Source organism: Glycine soja, chromosome 16 (genome assembly GCF_004193775.1).
Source record: "Glycine soja cultivar W05 chromosome 16, ASM419377v2, whole genome shotgun sequence".
Classification (NCBI taxonomy): Eukaryota; Viridiplantae; Streptophyta; class Magnoliopsida; order Fabales; family Fabaceae; genus Glycine; species Glycine soja.
The window spans coordinates 32,621,099-32,648,052 of NC_041017.1; the positions used below are offsets into that span (position 1 = coordinate 32,621,099).

General features: G+C 30.9%; 2 protein-coding genes across 7 annotated transcripts; both read right to left on the bottom strand.

Annotated features, from left to right (window-relative positions):
* Positions 1 to 3,830: 3,830 nt before the first annotated feature.
* LOC114391169 (5-formyltetrahydrofolate cyclo-ligase-like protein COG0212) lies at positions 3,831 to 10,653 on the bottom strand. 5 transcript variants are annotated; one of them, XR_003662068.1, is made up of 9 exons: positions 10,514 to 10,653; positions 10,053 to 10,452; positions 8,876 to 8,966; positions 7,606 to 7,832; positions 6,986 to 7,061; positions 6,307 to 6,432; positions 5,925 to 6,089; positions 4,332 to 4,430; positions 3,831 to 4,172 (listed from the first exon to the last, which is right to left on the bottom strand). XR_003662068.1 is itself a non-coding variant. In XM_028352183.1 (8 exons), the coding sequence occupies exons 1-7, from the start codon at positions 10,561 to 10,563 to the stop codon at positions 5,935 to 5,937; spliced, it is 1,125 nt and encodes a 374-aa protein (XP_028207984.1). In that variant the 5' UTR covers positions 10,564 to 10,653; the 3' UTR covers positions 4,331 to 4,430; positions 5,925 to 5,934. The 5 variants fall into 5 exon arrangements, 2 of the variants coding, with proteins under 2 accessions (XP_028207984.1, XP_028207985.1); XR_003662069.1 differs by having other exon boundaries at positions 3,831 to 4,240; XR_003662070.1 differs by having other exon boundaries at positions 10,053 to 10,613.
* Positions 10,654 to 12,262: 1,609 nt separating this feature from the next.
* LOC114390701 (polypyrimidine tract-binding protein homolog 3-like) lies at positions 12,263 to 21,311 on the bottom strand. Of its 2 annotated transcripts, none has more exons than XM_028351546.1 (15): positions 21,226 to 21,311; positions 20,702 to 20,768; positions 18,872 to 18,943; positions 18,685 to 18,761; positions 17,365 to 17,443; positions 16,932 to 17,055; positions 16,589 to 16,653; positions 16,442 to 16,491; positions 16,243 to 16,284; positions 16,090 to 16,141; positions 15,936 to 15,981; positions 15,830 to 15,843; positions 15,081 to 15,188; positions 14,828 to 14,971; positions 12,263 to 13,129 (listed from the first exon to the last, which is right to left on the bottom strand). In XM_028351546.1, exons 2-15 carry the CDS (start codon positions 20,756 to 20,758, stop codon positions 12,740 to 12,742), a joined length of 1,320 nt encoding a protein of 439 aa, XP_028207347.1. In that variant the 5' UTR covers positions 20,759 to 20,768; positions 21,226 to 21,311; the 3' UTR covers positions 12,263 to 12,739. The 2 variants fall into 2 exon arrangements, with proteins under 2 accessions (XP_028207347.1, XP_028207346.1); XM_028351545.1 differs by having other exon boundaries at positions 16,932 to 17,085.
* Between the last annotated feature and the right edge of the window lie 5,643 nt (positions 21,312 to 26,954).

Here is a 26,954-nt window from a genome sequence, read left to right on the forward strand (position 1 = left end):
AATAGTAGTAATGTATTGCTCGCACGTCTCTTTTTTAAAAAACATGTTTTTATTTTTATATAAAAGACAATTATCATTCAAAGTAATCTTATTTGAGTTAGGTAAAATTATTATGAGTGATAGAATATTTTTTTAAGTATTTAACATAGTTGTATGTTTAGAACTTAAATTTAAGAATCTTGATTAAGTTGGAATAATTTTACATTTATTTATGTGGTAAAATATGTGTTTTTTTAGGTTTATTTTATGTAATGGAATAAAAATAATAACACTATGTACGTTCTGAAACATTTTTACGTTCTATATGGAAAACAATATTGCAAAGATAGTGAAACGTGGAGCATTAATAGATACATCGTATCCAGCAAACCTTTTTCAGGCCCTATAAAACCAAAAGAAAATATTCGAAAAGATTTTAGACATGTATATTTTGATTCAAATTGCATATCCATCTTTATAAAAAAAGAAATTCAACATTTATTAAATAAACAACCAGTTCCCACAATAATGTTGTCGACTTGTGGTTAATATTATTTATAGACTCTTCTCATGCTGAAGTCTAATATAAAGTATATATGTTTTCACTCTGTCTATCATTGTCTTACATGTTTACATTTATTACTTATTGGAGTACCTTGTACTTTCTAATAATTTCTTTTTTCTTTGCTGATATATATATATATATATATATATATATATATATATATATATATATATATATATATATATATATATATACCGACACACGTGTAGTGTATTTAACAAAATGGTGTGTGTACGAAAAATTTCAAAAGAAGTTTTAAGAAATTTGATGATATCAGCTAGACCAGGACCAGTGGACCACCTGTATGCAAAGATATCACTCATAATACACATGTTTATATATAATATGACAATAAAAAAACAAGTTATAGACAACAAAGTGGCATTGCTTTCACTTCTTTTTTTTTATTTTACAATTTTTATTAATTTTATTTTATTTTAATTTAAAAGTGATATTTGAATTATCGAGTTTACATGCAGATAAGATGGACCAGATAAAGATCGATTCAAAACTTTGAACAGGACCTCAATTTTTTTAATAGAGCCCGGCGTCATCCTCCTTCCACATTCTGCAAATTTAATACCTTTTTCAAATATCAAAGATAAATTATTGCCATATTTTGCACTCGTGATAATATTGAAGGAGTTAGGAAGCGAAAATTGAGTTAAAGCCTTGAAAAGTTTGAAACAAATCCATGTAAATAATTAAGTGGAAAAGAAATGGAAACAAAAAAATCTCCAAAAGCTATTAATTAATCAAGTGTTAGCTAGTTATTCTACATGATACTAAACATATATAGGACAAACATTGTTAGTCGTATTGTCTCTCAAATTTATGGTCTTGTATTTATGCTTTTCTTTTCCACAACTAGCTACTTTCAATGGTTGGATTCTGGGTTATCTTCTTACCCACGAGTGTGTTTGATGTTGTCTTTTCCTTACCAACTTATTCGTTCACATTGTTGAATGGAATGAACGTGTTATAAAATTGATTGTCATAAATTTATAGGATGTCTTATGATAAAATTAAATCGGATCGTTTGTATTTGTCGAGAGTTTACAACGTAGCTCGTAACAAATTTAGATAATGTCAAGTCTATTTGCAAATGTGTTTAATCTAATCCTTTTAAAAGCCTAATAGGTTTAAAAGATTATATTTTAAGTCATTCAAAAAGTCTTAACCAAATAAACTAGCTTATTTAATAATGATAATAATAATAATAATAATTCTCTTCGTTTCATTTTGTCACTTAAAATATTTTTCTAATTCATATTATTTGCAACTTTAGAATATATAAATGCAATAATAGATGTATAGTTGCAAGCATAAAGTACAGTTAATCATTTATGGAATAAGAATATTTTAGAAAGAAAATATTATTTTATAATAGAAAATCATATGATTAATCATTTTTCTTAAAATCCGTACGGTAAACGACAAGTAAAATGAGATGGAGAGTATTATTAGATCAAATTTATAATATAATGTTTCTAAATTATACATCGATCAACCTAAAAATTTAAACTCGCTAATTTACATGTAAACTTAAGCCCATTAGTTAATTTAAAACATTTTCCAACCTTTATAAAAAGTCTTACCATTGTAGTTTTTAAAAAAGTCAAGTTCATTGTTATTTTAGTTTTGTAATATTTTAATGTTCTTAAAATCACTTGCATTAATGAGATAAATTCCCAGAAAAACCATGATTTTTTTTTGGCAAGAGAAAAACCATGAAATCAGATACACTAAGATTAGGCTGCGGTTTCCAATTATTCATATGCTTGTAGGTCAGTCTTAAGTTATTCCTCGATCAATTCTCCAAGTTAATATGCTCTTCCAATCGATTCTAACAAATCTTGTTTAAAAAAAAAATATATACGCCCTTTCACTTGGTCATGGGAAGAGAGAGAGAGGAAAAAAAAAAGGTGTTAAATACTAAATTATTTTAAATTTGAAAAAAAAATACTATGCACTGACTCTTTAAATTTATTCATATTTTATTACCATGCATATATTGCCTGGTGGTAGATTCATTGGAGCCTAAACCCTTTACACGATTTTCGCACAACCAAAAGGATTTAGAATAGAAATGCAAGTAGTACAACTTGGGCCTAAAATAACGACATAATAGTGGTGGGTATCCACAAACTTTAGAACCAGAATACAAAACAAGTAGGACAATTAGCAAGTAGCAATCAAAATAATCAACCAAAGAACTGCAAAAGATTAAATTGAAGACTTCAGCATCATGAATTAACGTCAACTATAGCCCCCTTTGGGTAGAAAGTATTGCAACTTGTCCTTTTCGGCTGTTTTCACGTTTTATCTTCTCAAACCTTTTTATTCGGTTCAACAAACACCACAGTAAACAACTTACACCACTCTTTCATAGTGTGATATTTATTATATGGTCACATCCTTTCAACCCACACCACAAAAGTCTTGTCTTCCTTGTGTATCAAAGTTGCTTATTTCAAATATCATCATATATCTTCACTAACCTGTAGTGATTATATTTTCTAAACACAATGTCTCTAACTCCTTGCAAAGGTTATCAATAGAGACTATCACTTGGGAACGTAGAAATCAATGGGTTAATCATTGTGGTAGTGATAATAAAGTATCGCTTATCTGGTTTTTGAACTCACTTCAGAACTATAAACTTATGCACAAAATTTGTGATCAAAGTATCTTGCGGACAACTACATAGGCCAAACATGGCACGGTAGAATCATTGATCCTCCTGGCACTCAAAATCTACTTTGGATAAAGAAATAAAATACAAGTATAGTTCAAGTAGAGGAAGAAACCTACCTTGTGACAACTTTATCTGAGTATAATAGTAAGTCGGTGCCTTAATGGGGCCACTTGAATTTAGATGAAGCTAGTTGTACATTTCAGCATAATGGTGAATGCACGTGTTGTGTGAATAGTATTATTACTTGTAGAATAACTACTAACAAATGGAAAATTTCTTAGGAAAAGGATAATGCATAAAGTAGCTTGTGCATTTGGCCAATTGAAAATGATTATTCGTCTGACATTTTCAAAGTTGGATTTCACCAAGTAGATTTTGTCAAACCTACTAAATCCACTATCTGATCCCATGCACAAACTAAGAGCTTGCTCCATGCAACTAATACAATATTTATAACATTGATGTCTGTAGAAGTAAAATGAAGGGGTAAAAACTAAACCTATTAGGTAACATTTATAATTTGTGAAGCAGTCCAGTACTCAATTCTTATATGCCTCAAATGGCAAGTTCCTTGGATATCTCAAGATAGATTTTGAATACTATACGTTTAAGTAGTGAGTCTTTCTACTTTATTCCATACTTATCCTTCAAAAGCCTGATTGTGTTGCCATCACAAACGAAACCAATATACATTTTCATTGTACAACTTAAACACAGTGGGCAATGATATTTGAAAAAGACTTGAATAACATTCCATCTCTAGAACTCACAACATGAAATTTTTTAATTGATTCACGTGTTTGTATCCACATCACATTTGACTTATGCGATAAGATCTTAAAAGAAATCCAAGTCGTAGTAAAAGACACCCAATGATATTCCACAGTCGGTTTGGAGTGGACAAATGAACCATTTCGTGGAACTTCTTTCCTATCATAATCGAAGCTTCATAACTTTAGAACTCATCCCATGACTTCAGTTGTAAGAAAAAGATCTTACTACAAAAAGTAAAATAAAGTAACAAAAAATTCCAATGAAGGAAAAGAAAACAAGCTAAAAAGAAAAAATATTAGCAGGAATGAAACATACCTTTCATGGGGACCAAGGAAATCTGTAATTTATTGTATATAACTCTACACGTTTGACTTCTGAACAAAAGCAATATCCTTCCACTCATGACCCATCATTCTCTTACACCAAAAAATGTTAAGAAAGAAAAGTAAGTCTTCCATTTTTGGCCCGCTCTAGCTATGTCTAAAGTACCCACACCAACCAAACTAGTGTGATGACCACTATTTCAAGCATAAATTTTCAAAGCTCACTTCCTTCGAAGAATACATCAGTTATCAATCTCATATTCTGATTATAGAATGTAATTAAAGGAAGATGAACATACACTTATAACAAGATAAATTACATAGAAATAGAAAGTAACTAGAAGGAAGTATAGGATATGATCGATTAGTCCAAGCTATGTGAGGCAAGTTATCCTAAAGAAGTATCAAAGACCAGTTACACAAAGGTTCAAGTTCAAAAATAAGTCTTACAGAGAATGGTCGATTAGTTAATAGATTTTGATACCACAAAAACACATGAAATAATTGGACTGAAAGATGCTGAAGAAATGAACATAAGGATTGTCATTAACCATGTAACAAGAATTATATTCGACACTGACAACTAACAACCACGGTCATATTAACCCAAACAGCAGAAAGGAAAATTTATGCTTCAAAATTATTCCTAGTTTATTTTACGACGAACAATGATTTTATATAAGTGGCATTTATCTTGAGGGAGCACCTACCTTGGGAAGAGGGAGGGGGGAGTTAGATTAACACCTAAAATATTTCTCTTATTATATTTGATGATTGAACAAAAACGACAATTTGGATTTTGGCTTCAAACGTATTGACTCCACAAACTGAGATTCTGAAGTTAAGCACTTAATAGTAGCGTGAATTTTGTTATGGTCTAGAATAGTTATTGCCATTGGATATTAAGTTCCAAAGATTAATGCTTTTATTATTGAAGTTCATTTACATTGTTTTAAGCTGTTACTCTCAAGAAAACCCCTATTTAGCCGCATATTTTTGCATACTAGTGAAAGGTAAGATTAAATACAGTGAAAAAAAGAGTTAAAAGAACCAGGTTCAAGTAAAATTATCTTTTAATATCAAACATATAAATAATGCATATTCTAAATACCAATGAACCAAATTCAACTGTCCAATAAAATTCTAAATAAAAAGATAATTATCTTTATTTATTTTTACTTTTTAATACATTTTATAACTATTAATTTTATAACATATGTGCAGCACATATGCCTATATCTAGTTTAGGTAAGCTAAATGATCCTATCAAAATTTTAATTAGGTAGAGACTAAGACAAATTCGTCCCAACTTGCCTAAAGAACACATTTACAAATAAGAAAGGGAGTCCCCTCGCACCCCTAAATTTACAGTCAGGGTTCTAAAAAGGCTTCATAAGCAATATTCAGATAGATTAAATGCCTGAATGGATTTCTTTAGAATTGGTATTCTTATAGCTTTTATTGCTAAAAGCCTAAAACGTCAAGACTATATACAGGTAAACAATTTTAAAATTAATTAGTTAGTTTTCTCAGTAGATAACAAGCTAAACATCTGTAATATATATACAAATCTATCAAAACTTACATGTACATAATCAACCCCTTCTACTTCGTTGAGCAGTAGGGGGTAATTTCTCCGATGGACCAGTAGGAAGCTTCTGTCCAGTCTCTTGTTCAATCCTCTTCTTGAGCTCCCTCAGTATACGAACTTGTCCCAACTTCTCAGGAGACAACTTGTCCCAATAAATTCCTGCAGGAAAGATAAGATGTGGGTTAGTTTTTTAACAAATATCATTAAGTTATGAACATCCAAAAAGGGAAAGAGAAACTGAAGCTACAGCATTCAAGGTTAAATACTAGTGCACAAATTACATCTTTGCAAGGGCGTCTCAATGATTTACAGATTAAAAGGTAATAATAAAATGTGAAGTCAAATAGGTACTGGATAGCAGCATTGTTTAACCAACCTTGAGGCTTTGGGATAGATGTATTTGTAAAAATGACCTGTGTCGGGGTACAAATGATATCCACTGGTACATCATGGATTAACAGCTTTTCAACTGGAATATCATCCACCAATTGGCAGTCATGCACTGCAAGGGTAGTTCTCAGTATGTTATATACCAAAAGAAGAGAAATTGCAAATTTTACACATGGCAAGAATAAACAGATAATGAATATGACCGCACATTACAATATGGTATGGAGGGACTGACTGGGGAATATATTGCATTAAATTCAGTTAGCATATCAGTACTAGTGCAAGGGAATTATTTTACTTTTAGGTGCTTCCCCTGCCCCACTGTCATTTTCTAAAACCAACAAAAGGATCGTTTTGCAACCGAGATATGTTCAACCCAAATAAACCTTTATATAATAGAGGCTAGATAATCATGTGAAAACAGAAATAATATCAGGCATCCAGGGTATATTATTTTTTTAAGAGAAATGTTTTTTAATAAATAAAAAAAACGAGGTTCCATAAACAAGTAATCATACCCATGTTTGAAAATTGAAACATGAAATAAGTACGTATATACATGAAGTTACTCTAGCTGTTGAAATTGTGTTTTCAAAATGTTCACCATAAACTTTTAAAGGAATGACAAACAAAAGTGGTAAAGGCAGGTTAGGAACCAAAACTACCAGATGTAACAACTCGTGTTGAATCATCGATGGCTCCCATGTACCTCAGCATACCATATTCAAGTTCTGCAAATCCCTGCACTTCAATCCTCTTAGTTGAAGGAACATTCAAGTTCAAAGTCTGTTAATAGATTAAAAATTCACTCATCTGCTAAATTAACTATTTTGTACATTACTATTGGTATACAATGTCAACCTAACACATGAGTCACCTACTAACTAGTGAGGTCTCGGGAGGGTAGATATACTCAGCTCCACCCTCATAAGCTGAGAGGCTGTCTCTAGCATTTGAATCCATGATCACTAAATCACAAGGCAGCAACCTTACCACTGCGCCAAAGTTCACTCATATACAATGTCAGAAATGTAGGGAATCTTTTTTTTTTGTTTCATAGGAGATCTTGAAACTAGACTGTGGTTGGTTTCCTTCCACAAGCTATATTTCATTGGCTAGAAATTTTATGATATGTAAACAAAGTAAGTCAAAGAAAACTTATAAACCCTGGATCATAAAGGTTCCCAAGAAATATAAATCTAATTTTATAGTTCTACCCTTTTAATGGATAAGTAAACAAAGATTAAACATGGCCATAAGAGACATAAAAGACATCCAACTTTACCTCTCCCTTTCCCAATCGAGCACCTGTCTTTGGATCAACAGCAACAGATCCAATAACAATAAGATCCACCTTTATCTTTTCGTCTAACCCAATCGGCCGTCCATGCTTGGCAACCCCAACAGAAGTGCAGGCTTCCTTGATGGTATCCAAAGTTAACATATTGGAATCAAGTACAGAGAAGAAACCTGTTCTCAGCCGAGGTTGAGGAGTCAACAACTTCTTGCCATCTGCAATATATTGAAGTTACAGTCAGAAGAGAACCAGAGGAGAAGACAACAAGAACCACAAGTCTTGAATTAATTAAATTCCTAGTCTAATTTTATTAATTATAATTTTTTAAAATTGATAAAAAGTTCTGCTTTAGCCGGTTAAAGTTCTTAATGTTATTCTCATTATGCTCAGTTTTGATAATAAAGGGACAGCAACAAATTAGTGTCATCAAAATAGTAAGGCAAATCAAGTGCAAGTACAGCAGGCCATAACAATCACCAAAAGGCAGATTCAAACATTCGAACTTAATAAAGTTAATTATAACACTTTCAACGAGAAAGATAGAAAGAGCAATCCTGGAACAATAAAATGTTGGACAACTTAAATCTTATTCATTGCTGTAGGATGCATAAGTTCAGTAAAAGACCATCATGGTCATAGATACCTTAACTATCATAATCAAAATCTTGCTTTTATTGGCAAAACTAATATAGTTTACTGTAACAACTAACAAGGGATATACTGATCTGCAATAGCACTTAATAACTGACGACCATTCACTGCTTGAGTAATGTCCCTAACACAACTTTTTTGTTGCACGTGAAACCATCTATATTTAGAAGGAACAGTTCAGGTTAAGGAAGATGCTCCTGAGCTTACATGCAACCCACTAGTGCAGTCATGCACACAGTTTCATGTATCTAATTGTGCAAACCTTGGACTACTTAACTGTCAAGCAGTATTTATTTTTTATTTTGATTTTTTTTGCTTAGAATAATGGTTCTATTTAGACTACTCTTGCAATCACAACAGTAGCAACTGATAAACACCTGATGGTAAAGGTGAGTGTTAATAGCATTGTTCTTATTATTACGAGCATATACCTTTTTAAAATCACCCTCTTGCTATTTCTCACTTATCTATAATACTAACACATTTCGAACTGAGAAAATTTGCTACAAAATCAACAAGGCATCAATCACACAATTTGATCATAAATAACATTCCCCTCCCCACTCAGCACCACACACAAAAACAAACCCCAAATCAAGTATCTGACCTGAAAGAGTGAGAAACCTGACTTGTTTCTGAGGAGAGTCTGGATTAACCTTTACACATTGTGCATCCTGAAACACATCTAGCTCCCTCATCTGCCAAAACCCACATCAAACAATTCAACTAAATCAAATCCAGAGTGAATATATTCTTACTTTTTTTTTTTTACTTCACGGGCTTTCTTAGTGGATCTAAATCAAATCTAATTCTATCTCATTCATTTCATGTTATCCTATTTTAAACAATCTCATTTCATACAATTTCCCTATACTTGATCCCCTATAAGAACATTTATTTTCTAAACAACAGTTACATTTTGTTTCAAAAGAAGCCGCTTCAAAAGAAAAAAAAAAAAATTTATTTTTTAAACTAAGCTCAACTAACCACACTCAATGTAAAGGGCTTTGGATCCTCTCATTATATTCGTGTAAATTCCATCAATTTGAACTTGTTGCTGTATTATGTTCCCTACTAACACGAGAGTAAAGAATTTTATAAAGTGTTTCATTTCTATGGTACATATGACTTTTAAATTAGTAATTATAAAGAGTAAATAGTCCATGTAGTGTCCGAGTAAAGAGTTTTTATATTATCATCTAATCACAAATGGGCATGTATAGTAATTTTATTGATTTTTAGAATAACTATCTAAAAGTTTATACCAACAATTACGTCTGATTGGTTGAAAGTTGTAAACTTTTTTAAATTCACAATGCATAGAAATTTTTTTAACTAACTTTAGGCTATGCACCGAGTGTAAAGCAATTTCAAAGAAAACAACTGCCTTGAAGGTTTGTTGACTTAAATAATCACTGCCTTGAAGGTCATACCAATAATGATTTTTATTGGTTGGCAATGTAAAAGTTTTTACTACATAGTCATTAAACTCTAGATACAAAAGCCAACAATCTCATTACATATAGAGAAAATACGGTGTAAAGCAGTTTTAGATTGTCATCCTTATAACAAATCATCATGTATATGGCAAGTTTGTTGAATTTTACAATGACTATCTTAAAGTTATACTAACTATGATTTTTTATTAGATAACAATGTAAGCGATTGTCCCGTGCATAGTAATTAAACTCTTATATATAACAATTTGTGATTAGACGCCAGTATAACATGATTTTTAAACTGTGAATGTATAGAATACTTACTACTCTTTATTAAGTGAGTACCTTTTCAGCAGCAACAGAGGCGCCAACGAAATTGGGAATGCGGTGGTGAACCGGCCGAGGGTTGTTGGCAAAGTTGCGAGCTTCCATCATATCCCATATTCTCTTCCGGATTATCCATTTCCAGGCCTTCGGGTCGGCGGCGTCCGCCATGGTTCGCCGGGCCTCTGCGTCGAGGGCAAGTCGCTCCGCCTCGAACGCCGCCGCGTCGAAGGCCTTGTTATTGTTCTTCTTCTGGCTGCCGCCGGCGGTGGCTTCCACCTTGAACCACCTGTTGCGGGGATTGGTGGAGAGGGAACGAAGGGTGCAGAGAGAGGAGGGGCTGTGGATGTTGGTGCTGAGCATAAATGAATGTGATAAACGGAATGCATCCATTTTTGCCAGAAACAACGTTGGATTTGGTCTGAAAATGTTGACAGAGTTACATGTGTACAACTACAGCTTGAGAACAGTCAGCAACATACCTTAAGGAAGATTCCAATGTAAAATTAGTCTCCCACTGGATCCAAAACATCAAAATTTAAAGGATATATGATCCCATGGAAGAGCAAAGGTCCTAATTATGTGGTTATAAAAAAATATATGATTCCAATGTTAGAAGAAGGAGAAGAAGAAGAAGAAATGGATAAAAAAAAATAGCTAATGGTATTTTATTGGATAATAAATTTAAAGATTTTAATATTTTTTTTAGCCGATGAGAGATTGTTTCTTTAGACTTCATTAAATTTCATTTTGAAGAGGAAAAAAAATGCAATTTTACAATTGTTCCTGAATGAATTGACTCCGATTCATAACTTGTTTAAAAAATTAGAATTAATTCATTCACGAATAATATATTGGTTGTAAAATTGTATTTTTTTTTTTACTTTCTTTATAATGAAATTTAATGGAATCCAAATAAATCATGTCTTAGTTCATAGGATTTCAAGTACCTGAATCAATCAAAAGTTTCATTCTATTTGAATTATTCATTTTCAAATGATATCTATATTCATAAATATTCATTTTTATTAATATTTTAATTCATAACAATTTTCACATTCAATACACAAATGCTTATATTTTTTTATTTTCATCGAGATTATTACATAAATTATGTATTCTAATAAAAAAAATGTGTTTTAATCTTTAACGTTAAAGTTGTTCATTAAATGATGATGTGGTAAACGAAAGTTTGAAATAAGCTTAATATTATCTAAATATCAAATAAAATGAACTAGTAATATATCAAAGAACATGTATTAAAAAAATCATAATTTTATAAGAATTGAAAGTAGAGGAAAACAAATGACGGAGAAATGAAGGAAAAGTAGACATAGAGATCAAGTTAGAGAGAATCCAGGTTAATGAATCAAGTAACACGTCAAATGTTTGGTTTAAAAAACTTAAAGATATAAAAAAATACATATTTTAAAAGAACTTTAAAAACATTGAAGCCTTTAATTGGTTGCTACTGACTAAGCTACGTTTAAATATACGTTTCTTCATTAATATCATGTGATGTGAGTAATCAACGAGAAATTTGTGTAATCAAAACTTAAGTGTGCCTATGGTGGCCTTATCTCGTACTAGGGTAATTAACAAGTTCAAAGATTGAAGTTAATTACCTCGTTTTAGAAACAATAGGAGCAATTCTTGATTGCATGTGAATAAAAAAAATAAAAAACAATAGAACCTCCGTCCACATCTTGCAAAGAAAGAATCTCTAGGCAAGACTACATAAAATACAAGGACACTTTATTTATCTAATGTCCTTTTTTTCATTTTTTCATTGGAAGTCGAAGTGTCTGTGGAGAGGAAGATAAGATGAAAATCTCAAGGTCAAAGAGAAGAAATAATGAAACATGTTCTCAATCCATGAATATTCAGTAGATATAAAATTGATTAAATAATTAAAAAAAAAGAAAAAAAAAAGGTCATAGGTTTAATCTCTCCTACCAACAAAAAATTAACAAACTGACTGATTAGCAAATTGACAATTAACATTTACCGATAAAAAAATCCATGAACATTCGTGAAATATAAGGTTGATTAAGTGATAAAAAAAAGAACAAAAAGAAAAAATCGCAGGTTTGATCCTCCTATCGATCAAAAAACTAACCATTAACATTTAGAGATAAAAAAATTCCATGAGCATGCAAGGTAGAAGAAAGAAATGGGAGAAAAGGAGGAAGAGAGAAACATGTAGCTGCAACAAAGTACAGATAGGAATAAATACGCCAAAAACAAAAATGTAGAATTTTTACTTAGTTGGACAAGAAAATTGAAATGGATTGAGAATACTACAGAAAGGCATACTTAGCCTGAATTATAGAACATATACAACAATCATTATAAAAACCATAAGGCAATCCCTCAACTCTGAAGAAGGTAGTAACTTCCCTCCCCACTTTTCTATTCTTCAAGACTACATCCATCTGCAATAATAAAGCTTGCCCCACAACATTATGTTAGAAACCTAAACATCTCTAGTAGAGGCAATGGAGATGAGAAGATAAATGATTCAAAGAGAAAAAAGTAGAGCAGGTTTTATCAGTAAATTAGCAAACAAAGAGACCATTACAATGACAATGAAGGTGACATTATCTGCATAAAAATTATCCTTCCCAAATTCAGAATTCCTTGTCCCTAATAAGATTATCAAGTAACAACCATAAAACTGTTTCCCTTCAGCCCTTATCAAAGTCTGCTCATATATTCTGCAACTGGGAAAAGGAGATGCGAACAACTGATCCAGAAAGTGGACTTGCATGCTTGCACACAAGGGCTTCAGTAGCCTGCTCCTCAGTCTCAAACTGAACAAGTGCCTGTTTTTTTCCATTCATCTCAAAGACCTTGCTGTTGACAATGGTTCCATGCTCCTCCAAAAGGCTTACAACCTCCTCTTCAGTTATGTCTTGCGGGAGGGTGGACAAGTGGACCATTTTTGTCGGTGAGCAGCAGTACCGATAGTTCTTGGCAGCATTACGATTGAATCGATTGAGATTTGAATTGACATACTCATGTGTATCAGCACCTTGGGTTATGTTCGCATGCTTCGAATAGTTGACCTCCAATCGCTTTCCAAACAACATGGCTCCCTATATTTCAAATTGACAAGGTTTTAGTGACCAGTTCAAAACAAGAGCAGAAAAAAATACATAATGATTAATCTGCATGCCACAATGAAAATATATGTAGGATAAATATATCAAATAAGCACAAATAATGCTTTGTAGATGACTAAAGGATCCATCATGAATTCAGTCTAATGTACACGTCAATCCAATTGGCTATCAAACCAGCCTGAATGAAACAATTATCTATTTTCTATTTTCTCATGGAGCAGCACAACCATAAAAAATACATTTTAACTGATTCAAATTTTGCATTAAATGATATCAGCTCATTATGATATTACAACCATAATCTTTATCAATGACATGCTTCTTGCTATCAGCTCAAAAATTAAGGATCATTTCCAATCATTTGAATGAATCAACATTGCATACCAAACAAAACCAGTAGAATCAATAATGAAGAAAAAAGAATGAGCTAACATTTAACAGTACAATGTCTTTATAATAAACAGATCAAAAATATCATCTCATTATAATAGATCTTTCAATTTCAGTCTTGTTACATAAAACATACAAAAGCATCAAGAAAATAAAACCACTACTAAATTAAAAATTAAAAATATATATATAGATGAAAGTTGGGTGAAGTTTTCATGGGCTAGTGGAAAAAGTATCAGGACATATGGTGATGAATTCCATTTTACTTTGGGTTGTGAATGACCCTACTAAATTAAAAATTAAAAAATATATATAAAGATGAAAGTTAGGTGAAATTTTCATGGGCTAGTGGAAAAGTATCAGAACATATGGTGATGAATTCCATTTTACTTTGGGTTGTGAATGACCAATTGTGAATACTTGGAGGAAGATAAACTTCGGAAGTACATTTATCATTAACAGAAGAATAAATGTTAAGATAAATATTCAGGTAAAACCAAAAATGGTTGTTGAATGTTGAGCTGACAATGGAAGCATTGTCAGGCAAGAGGGAAGGGGAGCCACAACCAGAGAAGGGGCAGTGAACAAAGGGAAACAGAGAATTTTTTCCACAACAGAAATGACATAATTTATATACTATTAGGATAGACAAAGAACAGGATTTCAAAGGTAATGAAAAGAGAGAATATACAAAGAGTTATATGAACTCGAGTCAGTAGAAAGAACACATCTTCTCAAGCTGAATGATACCAGTCTAATGCATTTAGTACTCATGTCATGGGCATTAGTGTCTAGGATGTTGAACTTAATTTATATTAGCCTAGTAATGGTCTCCACAATCCAAATCCAAGAGACTAGATATATTGGTCATATGCAGAACCTATGTACCACAATTCTACTAAATAATAAATATTTTCATTTAGAATTTCTCTCTAAAAGTACCCATCTCTCTAATTCTCTCTCCACATTCTCTAAATTCAACATAAGGGAAAGATAGAAAAAGACAGCTAACAGTAGCACAATGGAAGTATAGTTGATAGATGAAATGTGTTCTAGCAACATAACCTAGTACTGCTATTTATACTAACATCTAGGTCAAGTACTAGTAGTACTTGAACAAAGCTCACTAGCAATAAGAAAAGACTAATAACCATAATATCTTCTTACAAAAATAGTAAAACCAACAATTATCTCCAGCCACAATTATAACAAACAACAATATAACCTTTCACATTAGTAAAGATATCACAAGATCTAGTATAAGGAGCACAAGAAACAAACCTTCAGAAAATGTACTGCCAATTCAGCTTGGAAACCATCTCCCATTTGGATAAGTGCATGATCTGGCTTATTTCGGAGAAGTTTAATTCTGACAATGTTCCCATAAATGGAGAACAAGTTGAACAGTTTATCCTCATCTATTCTCTGGAAAAAGAAAAAAGAAAAAAGAAAAAAAAAACTCAAGCCAAATATATTTAAAAAAATGGAGAGAACTTTCAGAAAAAAGGCAGAAATATCCAGGCAGTGTACTTACATCAGGATTGAGATTTGCAACAAGAACTGTACACCTTTCATTTGTTCCAGTTATGCCAGGAGGCAAACCTCCCCCAAAGGCAGCTGCAATTGCCGCAGCATTGGCCATCTAAAATTCAAAACAAATTAAAACACAGGATTGATTTAGCATATTTTTGAGTTCGGTATGGCTTATATAATAAAAAACTATTGAGAAAGCTTAAAATAAAAACTGATTTTTTTTACAAACAATTAAGATAAGCCAAACATGCATTAAATATAAATGAAAAGAAAAATTCATTTACATCAATGTCTACAGTCAACTTATAAACCAAAAATTCATAGCAATGGGGTTTTTTTTAACACAAGTCACAGCATTACGTTAATAATATAATGATTGTCCTTTACCACTAAATGGAATCCCAAACTGTAAACAAAAGAGAAAGCCCAACAAATTCCTTTTTTCAATGAAACTCCATTTTGGAAAAAAAATTAAAAAATATAAAGTCCCGTCATGAAATTATTTTGCTAAAGATCAGCAAACTCAAATTCCCCCATTTGGTTGGGTACAATCATGGAAACCCAAGTATTCAGATTTAAAAAAATATATAAAAATGAAAATGAAGAGAAATCAACTATTAATTGACTAGACATTTATAGTGCTACTTTTCATAAGAAGCAAATTGATAATAAGTTAATAATTTCATCAAATATTCAACTGTGTATCAATAATTGCAAAAGAGGCTTCAACTTGGCTTGAAAAACACCCACCTGAGAGAACCCACCTGTAAAAAGAAAATAACAAATATTAGTTATACACAAAAAACAATAAGATAAACAAAGCAAATAAACCAAAGAAAATTAAAATTTTTAGCACCTGCCCTGGCTCCTGAATACATGCCTGCTGCATCACCATATCCAGGCTATTTCATAGGAGACGAAGGATGAAGTGAATTAGAAACAACTTGACAAAGGTCAACCAGAAGATTTGATTCATAAATACACAAAGAAAATAATCATAAAGAACATACTTGTGAAGATCGACCTTTCTGCTCTGTAGGCAGATTAGGGTTTGTGAAGTCCCTGTGGGATATGAGTAAACTCAGTAATAATGATTACAATGTTATAAAAGAGATTAAGTTAAAAAATGAATAAATAAATAAAGAAAGAACCAACTGAGTCACCTTGAACGATCATTATTGTAGTTCACTTGTAGTTCATCAAGGCTGCAATAAACATGAATTAATGTCCAACGATAAATAGATAAAAGGCAAAGACAGATAGATGGGGATAAAAGATTTATCAACAGCATACAAGAATAACATAAGTCTCTTAACCCAGAAACCAATAGAGGATGAAATATCAGAGATAAATTTAACCTACTTTGAGAACTGAATGTCCAGCTGACAACAACCATCATAAATATTGCGTCCCTAGAAATTGCCCGAAGTACAATCATCATATCAGAAAAATAATAATAGAATTAACAAACCAAGTAATGCCACAAGCTCCATGTAAACGTAAAACAACCTGAAGAGTACTTCTGGCAGTAACAGCACTTTGACGGGATTGATACTGGATTAGAGCTTGAAAGCCTACACAGTTTTTAAACGGGATGAAACAAGTAATAGAACACATCCACACCAATCAAATATAAAGATAGTCTTCCATAAAAAACCAGAAACATAATTTTGTTAATATCAAAGAACTCATTTTCCTATTTATCTACAAAAAAAAGGATTTATATATTTCAAAATAAATTATTATACATGAACCAAATATATCCTCAATTCACCCCATTATGGCCCCCTAAAACAAAAAAAAATCTTAATAGGAAAAGAAAGAGAGAGGAAGAAATCTGAGAGAATCTGACCAGCTGACTTCTGAAATGTTACAATCTTTTCCACAAATCCATGGGGAGAAAACACTTGATGTAGCACATCCGCTGTTATAGGATACAGCATGTGATGAACTGTAACTAAGAGAATTCGATTTGGCTGTGCATCCAGAGAGTTGCCGACAGCAGACAGCATAGAGAAAGAGAAGAGAGAGAGAGAAAGGAGAATAAATAGAGAAGTCCGTGATAAAGAGAAAGAAAACTACAGAACAGAAGAATTTAACACTAAACTTATTGCAATGGAAGTCTAAGAACAATGTAAATTTATAGGGGAGAAAACATGGCATAAAAAATAAAGAATACAGATGTTTAAAGAAAAAGGGATGGACAATTTTCTGTTTTTACCACAAAAAACAAGTTGAGGCATATATTTTTCCATTTAAATAAAAAAAAAACACAAAATACCAACCTCGTCTTCTCGTGCTTGATTTTGATCCATTGTAGTTAGTTCCTGATGTGAGGAAAACTGGACATAAACATTTCTCCCCCTAGAATGAAACAACAAAATAAGATAACTATGTGAAGAATAATGATTTCTTAACATTAAGAGGAACTAATATCCCTTTACAAATCTCTAAACATCCAAGATTAAGTTATCAAAACACTGCCTTTGGTCCTAAATATAAGAAACAAATACCTAATTCATCAAGACCAATAAAAATAATTAAACTAGCTAGTTTTAATTAATAATATCAAAAATTTAAATTTTATTCCAAATGTACTCAGAAGCAAATGGTTTGAGTAGTGGTTATATTTAATTACATTACTTGTAAAGTTGTAATTTAAGGGATGATTTTTCAATCAACGTGTGACTTATTGCTAATAACCCAATGAATGCATCCACTTTGGTGGGAAATGAGTCAATGCCTCATTAATAGACTTCATAATAAAAGGAAATTACCAATTAATACATTTGAAAATAGTTGTCAATAGCAGCAGTGTTGCACCAGAGCGGTGCTGAGCGGCACTGGACCACCACAAGGAGGCCGTAGCGTCTTAGTTTACAGTGTGGCAGTGGCAGCTGCTATCCCAAAGTGGCAGAGTTGGTGAAATCATGTTGGAGCATACTATGTTGAAATATTTTTCGAAATATCTGTCAAAGTTCTTTTCAGATCCGTCGAAATGGTTTTCAGATCCACGGAAAAATATTTAGATCCCAAAAATGCCCTTATTAAGTAGTAAGTAATAATTAGTGGGGATACTTTTGGAAATTTTCATGTATCAGCTTTCAAGAAAGAAAAAAAAAACTTCAACCATTCATTCTTCTCCTCTAAAGCACACGAGCAACCTGTCCAAGCTCTCTTCTTATTCTCCAGCAACCCATTCTGTTTTCCGGCAGCCACCCTCTCTTTTCCAACGTTTCCTCTTTCTCTTTCACCCATTATAAATTTTCTTTTTTTCTTTTTTTCCTTACTACCCAGCAGCAGCTACTTGTATGTTTTGTTTTGTTTAAGTAGTAGTACTATGAGTTTTTATTTTAGTTATGAATAGTTTATCAATTTTGACTATTCTATAGCATGGGTGTGTGTGTGAAAAATATTAGAATAGCAGTCGTCCCACTATCCACCGTCTCACTATCCCAATTCCAGAGTCGGCCCCGTGCCGCTATCCAGGATTGACAACTATGCATTTGAAAGTGGGCTATGTTTCTTATAATTAGGCCTAGAGGTAGTAGTATTCAAAGCAATCACAAAAATTTTAAAAGAGAAAGTAAAAAATCTATTTATACCTTATGCTTGGCTGGACATTTGCATAAAATTGTAAAGCATTAACTGCAGAAGGAATATCTTGCATTTGAAGAAGAGCCTGCAAGAGCAATAGATTATACAAATAAAAGAAAATATTTAGTAATAAGTCAGCCTTGAATTCTAAGAATCTAAGGAAAACAGAAAATAATTTGCAAGCATGAAGAAAACCTGATTTTTGGCACGCAACATCACAAGCTTTGTTATTACTCCAAAAGGCTGAAATAGTTGAAGCAAATCATTCTGCAACCAGATGAGTTATAATTTATAAATCACTGAAGAAATTTGAAAACTCAAAGCTGAAAGTGGGGAAAGAATTGTTAATTCAGCTCATCTTCGAAATTTAGCCTGTGTCATCTTTAAGTGGACACCTGATATATTAAGAGGGAATCACTGAAGCTCCTTTAACATCATCAAATTTATAAGAACATACAAAGTTATATTTTTTAGAGCTCTGGACTGTCCATGAATGTTTTATGCTTTAATAGTTTTTCTTTAATTTTTTTTAAGAAAACTGCCCATCCTATATCTTCTTTACTCTGTCCTTCATAAATTCTATCTTATGAGAGATGATTTGAAGAACTTCAAATAACTGACAACAGCAAATGCAAATTGATTCCTCCCATATAATCAAAATGATTTGTTTGCACATCAGCAGACATACATTCCATTCCAACTGTCTCCCCCACTCCAGGAAATTCAAGTAAACAGAAAAACAACATAGCAGTATTGATTGTATGCATTCAATTACTCTATGCCTCATGGAATATGTGACTATAACTCGAAATAAGCAATTTTAGAAAATGTTACTAAACACTTTCCTTGTCATAAATACAGTAAACAAACACCCTTGTATTTTACTCCAGACTGGCATTATGGATTTATGGTGTTTATTGTTGTAAATCCTTCTTTCATTTTATCGCCTATTCTCAAACCAACTTGTTTTCTTTTTCCTTGACCTGACATCCAAAGCCCTCTCACAAGGTTACTGTTTCATTTGGACTGCAGTACAGAACAGATCAGTGCCAGTAGACTCCAATCCTATAGAATACACTTCATATCAGAACATTATTTACACAATTTCTGAAACCATTGTGCATTTGCTTTTATATTTCCCTACTGATAGGTGTGTCTGGAATATTTAGATGATACTAAGCTTATCATCAGAATTTAAAGAAATTTGTAGATTTGTTTCAGGGGTATTGGTTGTCATAATTTTTTAAAGCATCTTGGAAAAAATATCTTAAAGAGGTTCATGTCTTTGTCATTGCTATGGAATAGGCTTGTGAGGTGCTTAACCAACTCCTATCTTCAGGAGTTTACTTCCTTCTTTCGGGAGGGGTGTTATATTGCACTGATTTCATTTGTCTCGTGATTTCTATGTCTGTATATTCTGTACTCTTTCAACTTTTACACTCCCTCTTAAACAAACTTCTTCCATTTGACAGGACAGAAATCAGAGTGGCCCAAAAGAATCTCTGAAAGACAGAAGAAATATAGAGGGAAGAAGCAACTCACATTCAACCTAAAATAGTTTTTGAAACAAACCATGCAAAGCTTTAACAATTAAGTATATGTGGTTGGCAGAATTTTCTTTACTGACATGATCTTGCAGCTTCCTTTTATAAACATAGCCATTGAAGTTGAATAGAACAAGCAATTTTTTAGTTAATACTGTCCAACTTTGTATTATATACTCAACATCAAGGAATGGCTTTACTTTTACATCTAGAGATCCAAAGTAGAGCTAACAAAAACTGTTACAATCAATAACAGAACCAATAAGAGAAATAGAAAGCGTAGAATTGATTACAAGGGCTAAAAATGTCACTTTCTTTCCCAGACGAGTAAATACTACAGAAATAACCATTCTGGCCATGACAGAGCTAAAGCTAGTGCAACTGAGCAATGGTAAAACCATGACACGATCATATAACAAAAACAAGTATCAAGTACAAACATGGAGCAAAAAAAAGAGTAAGAAAGAGAGAAATAGTTTACTTCAGATATCTCATGCCCCACATTTCGAACGTGAATGACCTTGGAAGGTTCAGCCATTGCAAATTACCTAAACAAAACACAAACAACAAAAAGTTTTTAAAAAAAATAATAATAAACAATATCTTTGCATCTCTAGCTGTTTTGTTTTCATTACAATTCAAGCATGCAAGAAAACTCTCACTCAGAAACTCTCAACAATACTCTCACAGCAAATCAAGATTCAAATGGATAAATTTTGGGGGTTTCTGAAACCAAGTGCAAATCGCGTAAAAAATCAAACTTTATATCCTACTCAATCGAACTCGCGAAAAACTCAGATACCCAATTGAGGAGCTGAATCTACGAGTGAGTAGAACAAAAAGTGGTAAACAAAAGAAATGCCACGCGGCAAAAGGGCATCTCCGAATCACAAAAAAGAGCACAAAAAGTTCATCGAAATCGCGTCACGTTGGCACACGCTGCAAATCGTACAGAATGAGAAGATAACAGTCAGAAGCAGATACAGAGAAAGAAAGAGAACTTGCCTCGAAAGAGTGAGAGAGAGAGAAAACGAAGTTAACTAGAGAAGGTGCTAATGGTGTCGTGGATTTCTTGCCCTATGTATATTAATATTTTGATATCTGGACTGCATAAGAAAACTAGTGAATTATCAATTTATTTCTTAAAATTATAACGTTGCTTAAATTAATTACTAAAACTAATAAAATAGTAAAATTATGTTTGAAATTCTAAATTATCAATTAATTTAGTCTCGAAATTTGTAATAAATGGTCAATAAAATATTTAATTCTACATTATCAATTAATTTAGTCTCGAAATTTGTAATAAATGGTCAATAAAATATTTAATGAGTGAATCATAAGTTTATTTCTTGACAAATTATTGGGTAAATTCATCTCTAAAATTAATAAAATAACAAAATAATCTCGAGAATTTACATTGTCAATTAATTTAATCATTAAAATTCTAATGAATGGTTAAATTAGTCCCTACAATAAATGAAATAGAAAATAATTCCTAAATTAATTTATAGTAATATTTTAATTTATCAATTGCATAAGAAAATATTTATTGAGTCAATTATCAGTTTATTTCCTGAAATTATAATGTCAGTCAAATTGGTAGTCAAAATTAATAAAATGACAAAATAATTCTTAAAAGTATACATATGGTTATTTTAATCCTAGATCGGTAACTTTTTAACCGTCAAACAATTATTTGTTGAGTGAATCATCAATTTATTTCTTTAAATTATAATGGCCAACCAAATTGATCTCTAAAATTAATAAAATGGTAAAATAACTTTTTATTATTTAATTAATTTCTTTAAATTGTAATGAATGGTCAAATTGACCCCTAAAATAAATAAAATGGCAAAATAATTCCTAAAATTATTAATCAGTTTAGTGTCTAAAATTGTAATGATTGATGAAATTGATTCCTAAAATTAAAAAATCTTATAATTTTTTTTGGCGAATTTTGTCGATGAAATTGTATAGTTTTTTAAAGTTTTTCCTAAAGGTATTATCATTAATTGTCTTTTGATGTGGCACTTCGTTTCTTATATGGCAACTTAGACCTCCAACTTCTTTCTTCGCAATCACCAAAGCTACTAAAACATTTTACTTTTTCAGTTTATATATTAAAATATACATATATATATATATATATATATATATATATTATATATATATATATATATATATATATATATATATATATTAATGCATTGTTGATTGTGCTCTTGGTTCTCCAAAGGGTGTTAATAATATTAAAGTTAAGTTGATAAATTTATTTATTAAATAAATTTATTTCTAAATAACTATCTTACTAACAAGAGGGTGAAATTTATATATAATAAACAATGTTATGTGGTTAGATAAATAAAATTATATAGAAATATTTAATAAATAAAGTTATCATTTTAACGTATAATATTTTTCATATAAATATAAACATATACTTAGGAGATAAAATTACAATTAACAAACACAATAATGGTATTACAGTGGGTAAAATATTCTTAATTTGAACTATATTTTTCAATGTTTATTGGGTATAATTTGATAGCATGATGCATGGAAATGTTTTCAAGTGGTTGAGTTTGTGCACAACATTTGTATGAGACATAATAGCTAAGCTACTAAAATATTTTTTTTATTTTTGGTCCTAAACGTGTTGATTATTATGAATATTGATATTTTGCTTGATGGAATCCATTGTTATGGCCATAACTTTCTGAAATTAGTTTCTAATCCAACTAGAATTCTATTTTTCTTAAATTTGTGTGAATCATGGCAATTTTTATATTGTATCACATTCCTTAGAGAGACAACATTGAGGTTCATGCTTTATGGAATGGATATGTCTCCGTGTAATGTGTTAAATATCCTGCATTGCATGTTGTTGTGTAGTAAATTTAAGGATGAACTTGACAAACTTGGAAAGATGTTAGTTGATTTAAAAGTGAGCCATTTACAATTTTTTTTTAAGAAATGACTGTGAAATGGTTCCAACAGCAACAAAATTTAGTTCTCTGGTCTTGAGATCCTAAATTAGACTCTAATAACTGTTTTTTAATAAATTATATATGCATAAAACTAAGGTGTTGTGTTTATATGTTGATAGGTCTCCCCGTAAATGACTAACCTATATTTGATTTTTCTTATTTGCTAAATTTTTCACACCAATACTGTCTAAGATTTTGCTAATTTTAAACCTATTTCAGTTTTTGCAAAAAGTTAGACATGTTAAGGTTTTAATAAAGTTTGGTAAAAATGGAAAATACCTTCGTCATAAATTGAACTTTATTTTCACTTAAAATGGTTACTAGAAAAAAATATTTGAATATTTTTATTAATTTCCAAAAAAAAATGTTACAAGTTAGTGTCAAGTTTTTACTATGGTAAATTTTTCATATTGATTGTGTATATATTAAACTACTACGTTTTAGAAGTATAATAATAATTATTTTATGATTTGATAAGTAAAATTTAACTACAAATATGACTAAGAAGATTTATTGAAATTTCATGGAATGTTTAATATATTCTCTAATTATGAAGTGAAATATCTTTTCAATTATTAATCAAAACATAAGTAGTATTAATATGGTTTAATTTCATCTCTATTTTTATAAGTATATGGTCTTGAAGTAATTAGGAGCTTTAATACATGAAACTGGTTTCTTTTAGAAAATTGACTGTGAAAATAGGATAATAAGGTACATTATATGAGACATTGTTATAAAGTAACAATATAGAATGCATCGTACCATTGATTAATGAAGAAAAAAGAGATATAATTCTCTTATGCATCTTATGTATAAATTCTCTTATGGAGTGTATCACCATTCATGACACATGTCTACCTAAAGTTTGCAGAGGATGGCGACTTTGTTGAGACGTGCACCTTGTGTGCATGAGGAGCACTTTGTGTGCGCAATGAACATTGTGTGCATGAGAAGCACTTTACATGCATGAAAAACACTTAGTGTGTAACATGGTGTAAAGATGAATATAATAAAAAGGGAAATTTGAATTGTGATTTTAATAATTTTTTTTTTTAATTCAACAAAGTTTTTTGTCTGATAAGGAATCTTTGTAAAACATATAACAAATGTTATGAAAAACATACTCAAAGGATAGAAAATAAATATGTAAAGTACAATATATTTTCAAAAATCTAAAAACCAATTTAGACCTTGTGTCAATAGAAAACAAAAAGAAAATAAGAGAATATCCAACAAAAAGAGTTGTATAAATTTGTCTTTTTCACTTAAACTACGTCCAATTATGGAAAAAACATAAAATTTCATTAACTCTTCACGAGTTACAAGTATTGTCATTATCACTTTTAATTGATCTACAAATCAAGCTCTACTCTACCCAAGCTTGATTAACACTCATATATTTTTTGTTCTATCAAGTCATTGTTGGCTCTAAACAAGTCAGAATAGATTTGTGGTTGAAGTTTGTTCAAAAACTAAATCTAGAATCATCTTACACATTGATGATTTTGTTTTGTCTTTTTCTTTAAGTGTATTCAAAGTGTTTTGAGAACATTTTCTAACTTTACAATATATAGAAAGCTTTTTGCATAAAAAATAATGAATTTTTTTCTTGCAAGATTATTGTTTTTGAGTATTCAAAGTTTATGATTTATATAGGCCCTACCTTTAATATCCATTGTATCACAACATGTAGATATTTTTACTTTATCTTTGTCTAATGAGAATGATTATCTGTGGAGCATTTAATGCAAATATTAAATGCATGTCCTTTTCTATGTGGAAAGTCATTTCTTCAATGTTAATGTTTACGTGTATGAGAACTACAACATGTAGTCATTTCTTTGTGCATAGTATAACTCTTTTTTATGGCGATTGGAAAATTTTAGATATTAACTTTATTTGTTTTTTATAGGACTGAACATATCTTAGAATAATATTTCTACAAAGAAAATTTCAGACATAAAATATTAAATGAGGTCTTAAATGTCATCTTAAATATCGTATCAGATAATGACTTTATTTGTTTATCATCTGATGTCTCAAATTATATTTTTTTAAAAACTTGTTTTAATAACACGTCAAATATAAAAAAATAGATACGTAACACATAATTTTTAATTTTTATATTTTTTTACATATAATCAAAATAATTAAGAATTTTTATTCGTATTTAACACGTAAATGTCTTTGGACTCAAGACATGGTGTTTCAATGTATTAATATTTGTATCACGTAATACCAAATCAATTATTAAAATATTATGTAGTGTTGTGATCTATGTAACTTTGATATTAGAGATATGAAATAGGTGTCACATACTTTTCTAACCCTTAAAATGATTGTGTGGTGACGTGATATATACACACATGTCGAAGCGTGATAAATTCAAATGTGCAAAATTGAAGTATTATATAATTAAAATATGCATGTTGAGTTATTTGACTAAGTTGTAATATCATTTGATGATGTAGTAGATCTATTTTAACCTTTAGAAAAACCTTATGAACTTATAACTGTGAAATAGAGTTTAGTTTAACATTGCAATTTGTTTACATTAATATTGTGAGTGTGAGTGATGCGTAGCGGAGCTCCTTTTGGTGTTAGAAGACCCTATGCATTTGGGAGCACATCAAAGATAGATTGTTGATCCCTTTCCTGGGAGCACAAAAAAACAACGTCCATATGTACCAAGCAAGTCCTTCTGCTTTTAATATCATCTGTACATTTTAATCGTATATCAATAGCATAATATAATTTAAGAGAGGTATTATATTAGTATATATATAAGGGACATAACAGGTGAGATGAATGTTTTATTATGAGAGATGAGAAGATTAAATAATTATCCTTAGATCAAAATAAAAAGTTCAAATTTAATTGTTAATATTAAATGTACAGTAGTTTTAATTGTTAATATTAAATACGCATGAAAGGGTTAATATTAATTGCAGGTGCATTTAATTATTGTTATTTAATTCTCTCATTTCGTAATAAAACATTCCTCTCAATTTATTGTCTTTTATATATATATATATACCAAATTTCAACCATTCATTGTAATATAATCCAATTGTTCTTATTCCTTCATTAAAAATCTCACGTGAGGATATCGCCTCTCATGTGATAACCTTTCCCAAGAAGAGTTTTTGTGGAATACACGAACATTGACGCAACACTTGTTGGCACTGCCGCTCCGCACCACCAAGGATGACCCCCAAACAAAATCAATGTCATATATGGAAAAACACCAATACAATCTTATAGTTTCAAGAGTAATAAAGCAAAGAAAAAACAATTCCAATCCCCGATGAAAGTTAAGCTTTGTATCATTGTTCAGTGTTCATTATGCCTAAATTGAATGATAAGAAAACTATTAATATGCACAAGAAGATAATTAATTTGAACGACCCCGTGATTTATAAGCCATTATTATCACTAATAGAAGCCTCCTTTTCTTTATATTAGCCATCTTTTTTCTTTTAAGGGACTGCTTTTTTAATTGGTTCACGTTCATGTAAGTCTAAAAATTGACTTGGACCTTATTATCCAATCGAGAACCGGAAGATTAACTAAGTTTAGTCAAATAGGTTGGATTTGATTTGCTATGCTTTTGAACCACTTTGACCTTGTATTAGTCGACCGAATTTGGGGTTAATGTGACCAAGATCCGTAAAAAATAAAAATACAACCAAACACACCCTAAAAAACCTATCCTAAAAAAATAGGCTTAAAAAAAAACAT